The sequence below is a fragment of the Tetrao urogallus genome, assembly GCF_951394365.1.
Source record: "Tetrao urogallus genome assembly, chromosome: 6".
NCBI lineage: Eukaryota > Metazoa > Chordata > Aves > Galliformes > Phasianidae > Tetrao > Tetrao urogallus.
The window spans coordinates 6,803,382-6,814,342 of record NC_136819.1 but is presented as its reverse complement, the minus strand read 5'-3'; the positions used below and the strand labels follow the sequence as shown (position 1 = coordinate 6,814,342).

At 45.2% G+C, this 10,961-nt stretch overlaps 1 protein-coding gene across 1 annotated transcript; it reads left to right on the top strand.

Annotated features, from left to right (window-relative positions):
• Positions 1-4,831: 4,831 nt before the first annotated feature.
• On the top strand, positions 4,832-5,692 carry LOC306947669 (olfactory receptor 5B12-like; the record flags this gene model as incomplete). Its single annotated transcript, XM_079537046.1, has 1 exon — positions 4,832-5,692. The coding sequence occupies one exon, from the start codon at positions 4,832-4,834 to the stop codon at positions 5,690-5,692; it is 861 nt and encodes a 286-aa protein (XP_079393172.1).
• Positions 5,693-10,961: the final 5,269 nt, after the last annotated feature.

Below are 10,961 nucleotides of genomic sequence, written 5' to 3'. Positions count from 1 at the left end.
GCTCCTGGTGCCAGTTCTTACTGGGAGAAAAAATTACAGCTCCTCTCCATGGGGAGAAGTCAACACCATAGTATTGCTACTTGTTTGCCACTTTCTTCATTGTAGCACTCAACAGATAAGACGCCACACCAAAATGGTTTTCTGACTCTCTAGTGACACGACAGGATCCATTAAGGTGAGTCCAGTGTCCTTCATTGCCATTCCACAAACTTACAGTTTCAAAAGCAACCTTCCCCTTCTAATCTGAATTATTAATCACTTTCATAAGGATGGCTATCTGTGATAAGGTGTGTCTCTCAAAATCTCAGTGAATAGACATAAATCACTGTCTTCCCCTGATCCCAGCATCACATTCCTCAATGCACTATGTAGTCAGCAGGGAAAGAGATCCCCTATTGCATATATACACACATATATTCATAAAATGATCCACAGCTTTTCACAAAGGGTGGAGAATCCTTCCTTTCACTGGCTTGGCTGTTTGCATTCTTGCATGTCCTCTATTTCCAACCGAAATGAATCCATGATTCTATGGTTCCTGTGCCTTCTCATCCACGCCCTTCAAAGCTCACATCTGGGTTTCCCTGCTCTGCATGAGGAATCAGAGTTTTCTGTGATCTAAATTCAGTCTCTGCTCTGCTCCTTCTGAGCTCAGCCGGATGGCAGTCACCTAAGGTTAAACCAGCACCAGGCTTAGAGGTGTTGCTTAATTGTCCATTGTCATCTTCCTTCTGTTTTTTCAAACGTGTTACACTCTTTTTATTGATCTACTTTGCTTCAGTGCGGCAGAGCTTCTGCACTTCTCCTTCCTATTGCCATGAATCCAGGCATAGACAAAAACTCATCGGCTGGGTGCTGACAGAGGATCTTGGAAGGGATATGCACAGCTTTCCTGCTGCTGGCAAAGACACTCAGCCTCACATCATCCAGCACACATCTGCCCCAAACATTCTCAGAAAATCACCCTTTCTGGTCCATTGCATTCTGCCTCCTCAGAAACGCAAAACTCCCTGCTCCTTGGACTGAAGCTGTAAGGGCTCCATCGCTCTGTCTGCCACCAGAAGGGAAGACTGTTGCATCCCCCGTGTGGCAGGCAGATTTAAGTTTTATCCCACACCCACAGCACAAATTACCAAAGGTGCGCTGGGGCACCTCAAAAGCAGTCAGCTTTCCCCAAAGACCCTGCTTAGTAGAATTTTCCATTTCTTCTTTAATACATTCTTTCACCATTGCTTTCCAGAGGAAGAGCCCCTGAGCTGCTCTTTCCAGCATGCTCCTATGGTCACAGCACTCACAACTTTGCAGGCTCATCCAAGGGCAGATGCACCACCGCTACGCTGCACAGTGGGCTCTCCTATTTCACACAGCACAGTGCAAAGGGTGTTGAGCAGTGGGCATGGACTCAAGTAGCTCTCGTGAAACCAGGTGCATTAAGTCTAGACAGCATATAAGGTATTCACTTATTATGGCCACAAGCCATTGCTACAAATGCATGTCCATGCACTGTCTGTAACTTTACTGCAGATACCTTATTTCTGCCCTTCTGATAAAAATAAACAAAGAAAATAATTTTCACAAAAAAGAACAGAAAAGAAGAAAGCCTCATGTGTCATCCACTGGAGACTATCTTCAAACACTCAACTCCACTCTCTACTTTAGTCCATTCCATTCCATTCCACTCCACTCCATTCCACTCCACTCCACTCCACTCCACTCCACTCCACTCCACTCCACTCCACTCCACTCCACTCCACTCCACTCCACTCCATTCTTCTCAGGTCCACTCCACTGCATTCCATTCCATTCCATTCCATTCCATTCCATTCCATTCCATTCCACTCCACTGCATTCGATTCCATTCGATTCCATTCGATTCCACTCCACTCCACTCCACTCCACTCCACTCCACTCCACTCCACTTCTTTCTACTCCATTCTATTCAATTCCATTAATTTCCACTCCACTCCACACCGTACCACTTCACTCCACTCCATTCCATTCCTTTAAATTCTGTTCCATTCCATTTCTTTCCACTCCATTCCATTCCACTCCACACCATTCCATTCCATTCCATTCCATTCCATTCCATATCTTTCTACTCCATTCTATTCCATTCCATTATATTCTGTTCCATTCTGTTTCATTCCACTCCACTCCACTCCATTCCATTCCATTTCATTCCATTCTATACCACTTCATTCCATTCCACCCCATTGCATTCCATTTCTTTCTACTCCATTCCATTCCATTCCATTCCATTCCATTCCATTCCATTCCACTCCACTCCACTCCACTCTGTTCCATTCCATTCCTTTCTATTGCATTCTATTATATTTCTTTCTACTCCATTCTATTCAATTCCATTCCGTTCCACTCCACTCCATTCTATCCCATCCCATTCCATTCCACCCCATTCCATTCCATTCCATTCCATTCCATTCCATTCCATTCCATTCCATTCCATTCCATTCCATTCCATTCTATCCCATCCCATTCCATTCCATTCCATTCCATTCCACTCCACTCCACTCCACTCTGTTCCATTCCATTCCTTTCTATTGCATTCTATTATATTTCTTTCTACTCCATTCTATTCAATTCCATTCCGTTCCACTCCACTCCATTCTATCCCATCCCATTCCATTCCACCCCATTCCATTCCATTCCATTCCATTCTATCCCATCCCATTCCATTCCATCCCATTCCATTCCATTCCATTCCATTCCATTCCATTCCATTCCATTCCACTCCACTCCACTCCACTCTGTTCCATTCCATTCCTTTCTATTGCATTCTATTATATTTCTTTCTACTCCATTCTATTCAATTCCATTCCGTTCCACTCCACTCCATTCTATCCCATCCCATTCCATTCCACCCCATTCCATTCCATTCCATTCCATTCCATTCCATTCCATTCTATCCCATCCCATTCCATTCCATCCCATTCCATTCCATCCCATTCCATTCCATTCCATTCCATTCCACTCCATTCCATTCCATTCCATTCCACTCCACTCCACTCCACTCTGTTCCATTCCATTCCTTTCTATTGCATTCTATTATATTTCTTTCTACTCCATTCTATTCAATTCCATTCCGTTCCACTCCACTCCATTCTATCCCATCCCATTCCATTCCACCCCATTCCATTCCATTCCATTCCATTCCATTCCATTCCATTCTATCCCATCCCATTCCATTCCATCCCATTCCATTCCATTCCATTCCATTCCATTCCATTCCATTCCATTCCATTCCATTCCGCCTCACTCCATCCTACTCCATTTCATTTTGTTTCATTCCAGTCAGTTTTATCCCTCTCTATTCTATTCCAGGGAAATCTGCATGTATTCGAATGAAATCCTTCTGGCTGATAAATGAATGTCATTATTTCTACCCTTCTCTCTTCCTCCATTCTACAATCCACCACCACACCATCAGTTCTCTACACTTTAAAACACAACTGATCAGTTGTTTCTTCAGGAAGATTCCAGCTCTCCCCTTCAGTCCTCTTGAGGCAGCTTTACTTGTGGCCAAGGAAAGGCTCATCTTGGCCACAAGGACATGGTGATGCTCATCTTCGGATGGGTGCTCACCACTGCCCTCATGTCCTTCTCTGACAAGCTGCTCTACAGCCTGCCCTGGAGTCAGGAAAGTCCCCCGTAGTGGCCAGGGCCTGGCATTGTCCCTTGTGGAGGTTCAGGTGATTCCCATCTGCCCATGTGGGATGCCATCTTGGACAGCAAAGAGCAGAACCAAAGGGAAAGGCAGAGGAGCTAGGAGAGAAGGTGCCACCTCAACATGCCGCTTGTTTCCTCCTGCTTTTGTTTCACTGCACTTCACTTCTCAACATTCAACATGGCTTCTGAAACCCGAGGAGAACCCAAAGCATATATGTCTGACTTATCAATGAGCTGCTTCCCACTCAAAGCTGTGCCCAAAGCAGTGGAAGCTGCATCAGTCAGGCACTTCCAAGTGCCTTGAAACTGCAAGGAGAAAGATGGAAAGATCTCTAATGCCCAGGAGGAGTATCATCAGTGAGGAGCTGAGAAAGGTGATGTCAGCCCCAGTAAGAGGTGTATGAGCAATTGCACATATCCACTGGAGGAGAATAAAACCTGGAGCTCCACCAGCAAGGCATCACTTTGGGTGCCCTGAGAAAAAGCAGAGAGATGCTCCGTTGCTGGAGCCCAGATACAGACACAGGAGTGGCTGTGTGTCTCAGGAGGGGTGGAGCAGTCCTGAACAGCATGAGGTGGGTGAAGGCATATTGTTAGTAGATAGGGATTTCCCTTTTGTTTGTGCATCCTGCAGGTTTTCCAGCTAGCTTCTAGGAAACCTTTCAATTTCATAATAAACATCTTCCATGAAAGCACAGAAATGGCAGAAGTGAAACATTCATTATAGTATTCATTTCCAATGGTGCTGACTTTGTACAGATACAGTCTTTGGAAATGCTGAAAGCTCAGGCTCATGTCCAAATTTTGTCAGGATTGAGAGTTGCTTGGCTGGAAGGGGCAGCAGGGAAGAGCAGAAGAGACTTCCTTTCTATTTGCATGTCATATCTACTATGTGTAGGGGCAACTCTACAACCATTCTTCTAAGCATAATGCAAACGTCCTTATTTGTGACTCAGGGAAGGCATCAGCCAGTGCAGGTTTCCCATGTGTAAGAGGGACCTCCACCACAGCCACGCCAGTTTCCTTTCCTTCTATCACTTGTTACTTCCACTGACCATGGTATGGACAAATCTCTCTGTGAAGACAGAGTTACTCTTGTGGGGTTCACCCTGAGCTGCAGGAAGTGCTCCTTGTGGTGTTCCTCATCATGTACCTCAGCAATCTAATGGGAAATGTGGGAATGATCCTCTTAATCAACTGCAAACCCAGGCTGCACACCCGCATGTACTTCTTCCTAAGCCACCTTTCCCTCCTGGACATCAGCTTCTCCTCCAGCATCACCCCAAAGTTCTTCCTCAGTGTCCTGACAGGGAGCAGAACCATCTCCTACAGGGGTTGTCTCACTCAGTTTTACTTCTACGTCACGTTTGGCACAGCAGAAGCCTTCCTCCTGGCCACCATGGCATACGACCACTACGTGGCCACCTGCAACCCATTCCAGCACACATTGGTGACGTCCCAGGGATTGTGCCTGTGCCTGGTGGCCAGCTGCTATTCTGCAGGGGACTTCAACTCCACTGTGCACACAGTAGCCATGCTTCACCTCTCCTTCTGTGCCTCCCACCGCCTGGACCACTTCTACCACGAAGGGCCACTGCTCTTTGTCCTCTCGTGCTCTGACACCAGCATCAGTGATGTCCTGATGCTCATCTTTGTCAGCTACGTGGTGGGCACCACCAGCACGGCTACCCTGCTGTCCTATGGCCTCATTCTGGCTGTCGTGTTGCAGACCCGCTCCCCCAGGACCAGGCATAAGGCCTTCTCCACCTGCACCTCCCACCTCTCAGTCACTCTCCTCTTCTACGTGGCTATCGCCTTCATGTACATGCGGCCTGGAGCCAGGAGGTCAATCAAGCTGGACAAAGTGGCTTCCATCTTCTACACTGCAGTCACCCCCATGCTCAACTCCTTTGTCTACAGCCTAAGGAACAAAGAGGTGAGGGCTGCCCTGAGCGGGCTGAGAAGGAAGGCACTGCTCATGTGCCACAGACACTGGGGCAGCTTTTAGCTGGGCATGGCCAGCTTTCCATGGAGAGGGCCCGGAGGAAAGGGAAGATGCTGGAGCGTTGAGGGGTCTGTCCTAGAGAAGGTGGGATGCAGCCAATGGTGGGAGACACTCACAACAGAGCTGTCCTGGTCGTTTTCAGGGTTACAGGGCAAAGCTGAAGTGTCTAGCTGCAGGTTGGAGTCAAAGAAGAAAAGCATCTCTTTATTTCCTCATCTCTTATTGACAAATTCCAGCCAACATGAAGGAATATGACTACTCTTCAGAAAGATTGTTTTTCTCTTCTGATAGACAGAAGCAGAACGCCAAGGATGGAAGCCTGAGCATTGCCATGTGGAATGCTTAAGAGAAGTTCAGTGGGAAGTTGTCATTATTTGACAACAAGAGCTCATTGTTACCTGACTCTATGCTACATCTCACGCACACTTGTCAGTTCTGTTGGGGTATCTCTTTGTCATGTTTCTCTGAGTGTACCTCTGCGAGGTCAGCATGGAGGACTGCCCAATGCAGAACTCTGGAACCCACTTAGCAGCACTGCTCCAAGTGGGGATTTAATTATTAAAGCTCAAAAGAGGAGGACGTCCGTCACAAAGGAAGAGTGAGCTTTGGGGACTTTGGGATTACCAAATGACTCCCCAGAGAAGCCAGGCAAGACGCAATGCTGGGAGATGAGCACAGGCAGGCACTCAGAGATGGGGCAGAGTACAGTACCCACCATTTTCAGAGATCTGGATCTTTCACATATCTAAACTGAGAAGAGTCAGGGAAAGGACCACTCCAGGAAAAGAATTTTAGCACCCTTTACTCCATGTAGAATATACTGGCCATGTGGTGTGATTAGACACTCTATACCTTTCAATAAACATGAGTCATGTGAGAGGTGTTCTGGTGTCTGTCTGTGTGCTCTGCATGGTGCTAATGTCCCTGCAACCCCTTCAACTGCAGCCTGAGGAACTGGGAAGTGAAGGATGAGGGGATGAACTGAGGAGGCTGGGAAACGGACATCATACTTCTTAAAAGAGGAAAATGTGTGATTGCACATCCCGAAAGATATGTCTACAAGAAGAGCACCTATCTTTTCTTGTTTATGTTTGTATATCTTGCTTTTCTCAGCCTCTGCAGAAGGATACAACAAAGAAGAGTAAGCTCTTCAGATCCTGAAATGCTTCATATGGTAGAGGTGTATTGATTTGCTCTTATTTGGACAGAAAGTTTTCAATTTCAAGAAGTAGGTGAGCCCAATCCTACACACATTCTCCAATCCCATATTCCAAATGGGAGAATACATGTTTATGAATCCCAGCCAAGTGTGGTGGATGTGCGCAGTGTGCTTCAGTTTGGCTCACAGTCTAAAAATACATGTGAACATCTATGCTAAGGCAATGAACAACAATACATCTGAGGCCTGAAGTGTCATTGAAAAGGTCCAAAGGTGAGAAGATGAGCAGCATTCCCAGCTCCCTCCCTCCAAGAGTGGCTCTGTAACTCCAGTGCCCTGCCCAGGAGTTTGGAGAGCAAGGCTGTACTGATCATTTGACCTATGCTTTCCTGAGCAGAACCAACTCCAATTTTCAACATACTGAAGAGGGTTTGGAAATAAGTACTTTGTTTAGGTGTTTTATTTTGTTCCATGGGTCAAAAAGAGACAGGAACAAGTTGCCTGATTGGTGGGATCCAACCAAAGCGTGTTAGCTTGATTACAGACAGCTCTTCCGGCAGGCCTGGGCTCCAGGCTCCTGTCATCCAGCTGGTCCAGGCTGTTTCCATCACAAGCGATGACGCTCCCTTCTCAGAGCAGAAAGTATTCTTTGGAGACCAACCACTCTTCAAGGAGTCACGGCTTAACAAGCCCTTCTGGGCCTTACCAAGAAAGTGTCCTCATCCTGAGAGCTTCTCAGAGCCTTGGAGTCAGCTGAACTGCTCTTTGCTAACAAGCCCTGCGAGACTCATTAGTGGGGACTAACAAGAAACTTTCTTCCTTGGTAACAGCAAGGAGCTCCTCTGCAGCCACTTTCTTTGTCAGAGTTGGCCCAAAGACAAAGAGGGTCCCTGTACTGCTACGTGCAGCGCTCAGGGCATCACTTGGCATGGCTGACAGGAGCGGGATGCTAGTTCAGGTTCCCCTGATTAAAGCACCGACACCCCACCCCTCTGCTTGAATCTCAAACTCCAGGCCAAGGGTTTGGCAGGACCCTCCCACTCTGCTCTGGCTCTCTTGGGCCACTTCTTTCTTTTCCTACTCAACGTTTCATCCCATTCAAGACACTTTTCTGCCCTACTGCTTGAGTCAGCTGAATTGGAACTTCCAAAGCTTGTTGGTCACATGGCACGTATCGTATGACTTCTTCTAGAGGAAAAAAGCACACGATTCTACAACAGTGAGGTAAAGCAGTTTGTATTCATACAGCAAAAACGAGCTCCAAGTACTTGGGTGGGAAGAAGGCACACAGGTTACAGCCCAGGTGAAATTAATTCTTGCAGCAAAGTGTTGTTACAAAGCCTAGCGTTTATTTCCCTGGCAAGGCTGACAGAAGGGAAGAAATGAGGGTTTGGAGAATGTTTTTGGAATGGCATTGCCTAACTCATCAACAGAATCCAAGTTCCTCCTGCAACCCAAGGCAGAAGGTGGGCTGTAGATGCCCTGCTGATTGGAATATTTCTTGGCCATCTTTTATGATCAGAAAGGCAACCAGGGAAGCACTTCATGAGATGGCACAGTTTCTGGCTGAAGCAGCTCTCCACGTGTTGCGCACAGAGTCAGTGGGCCTTGTTTCTTCAGTGGGTGAAAAGCAGGCTCAAGGGTGACCTTATTGCTCCTACAGCTATTTCAAAGTAGCGAGGTTGAGGTTGGTCGCTCCTCACAAGCAACAAGAAATAGGAGAACAGGATCTCTCCTCAAATTTTGCTGCTGATGATCTTAAATCTTCCAAAACACCTTCAGGATGACAAAAGTTTAGAAGGAGACATTGATCTATGCTGTACAGGGCACAAGCTGTGATTCTTTCCCAAACAAGTGCATGAAGTCTTTCCACTTGCTTCTATTTATAATCAGAAGTTTTCACTGTATTCCCTCTTATTACTTAAGTTACACCTACCTATTACATTTTCATTATCTAAGTATGAGGTATCATATTTGAATCTCCTGCGCTTGTATGTGGGTCTTTAGTGTCCTCAGGGATCGACTGGGGAGGTATCCCACTCCTCACTTGCTCCATATTCGGGCTCAAGAACACTTAGTCTCTTCTGATCAGTTACTGTTTTCTACTTGTGCCTCAAATTGATGATGCCAGTCCTTGTAGTACTTACTTATAGCCACCTTGGCTCCTTGAAGAGAAACTTCCCAACAGTGTTCCTTGTCTAATTTAAGATACCCACATCATTCCCCACCTTTGGCTAATAAACACTTTAGGGCTAACTGTGTCTATGAAAGCGCTCCCCTACTGTCCTGGTCTTGCTTTTAACTATTAAAACTTAAAGCATTTGCAAGGCTTTCCACTGGCCATGGAAGATTGCATAGTAATATTCCATTTTCAAAAAGCCAATCCTTTTTCCCCAGAACTTCATAGATGGTGGACTCATTCTCCATAGTGGGCAAAGGGTTAAGGCTCTAGTAGTATATCAACGGTTAGGTGAATTTATTTTTAAATTATCCATCCAATTTCCATCACTTAATACCCAAGCAATGGAAGAATAATAGTCTCAGTCTGAATTTAACCTCCTGAACAACCTCCAGTGTATTCTGAATTTCTACAATTACAATTACACCCGTGGTTTGCCACATTTCAGTAACATTCCAAACCCATTCTTGTCCAAAGCTAGTACAATTATATTTCACCATACGATCTCTTCATGTCCCTTTCTCTGGACTAGTAATTGCTCCTTTGTATGTTGGATTTGGACCTGATTCTGAACTTCATTCCCATTGAAAACATCATGGGAATTTCCCAAAATGTGTCCATCCATTTCCTAAGGGCCCATTCTATGTGTTCAAGTGCCTTCCTGTAAACCTCCTATTACACTAAGATTCTCAATTCAGTGGTCTTCTCAGGGCTTAAAATCCCCCCACTGAAATGGATCTTTACTTTGGTATTTATAGGCAAGTGGGGATACTGGTAATATTCTGTAACTTCCCAAATTTATGCATTCAGTGTAAGACCAGGTTGTTTTCCAACCCACTGACCTTCAACATATAAAACAATATAATGAAAACTCTAGCCTCTGTATTATTACCAATAGAAAAATTAAAACCACATTAAAGAAAAGAATAATCCATAAACCTCAGGAACACTCCAATTCAGCACAGACCAATGGTCCTGCGTACTATTCCTTGTATCTCTCATGTTAGTTTAAACTTCAAATAACACCTCTCAAGTCCTTTTATTTTCCACTTATCCCTTGGAGGAACTTTCTTAATGAGGGCATAATGGATCCAGGGTCCAATTCCTTCCAGTTTCACTGCAGTATTTGTGATAAGAAGAATCTGATTAGATCATTTCCACCATTCCTTTGAACATTAATCCTTCCAGGTTCACAGATAAATCCAACCTCCTGGTTTAAAATAAAGTACTGGAACATCCGATTCAGTGACTGATTCATTCTTTCCACCTTACCATACACCAAGGAGTATGCTGGTTTCACATAATTCCAAAAGCTCTAGTATCACCTCAGCCACAAAGTGTGGTCCTCTACTTGATGACGTTCCCAATAGGATCCTTTGGTAAAACTTCACTTACTTCTTCTGTTTGTTTAGTTCACAAGGGAAATGCTTCCAGCCATCAAGAAAAAGCACCAACCAACACCAATATTGACACCCATTTTGTTTTGGATGTTTAGCAAGGTATGCTTGCATATAATCACAAGTATCTTCTCTTTTAATGTGCCATAGTAGGGTCTTGGCTGTATACAGGGATTATTCTTTTGACTGATTTCACACTTTTATAGTTTTATAGCTCTTACTTATTTTTCCCATTCTTTTTCCTAGCATGCGGGGTTTAAGTGCATGTGCTTCTCCTCCCCAGTGATTGCCCTGATGCTTTGCATTCAATGTGTTTTTTCATCACACCTTTTGGTATTACTACTTGATGACTTCCAGTAATCCACCACCCACCCTCACTCTTACTTGGCTGCAATACCTCTGCCAAGTGCCCCCCTTTCTTACTGCATCTCTTGTGCTTTTCAGGCCATACCCCTCTCGTTTGTCTGCCTGTGGTTCTTTTTGCACCTTGGTCCACTTGGCAGTTACGTAAAACTTCACAAGTATCCCCATATTGAT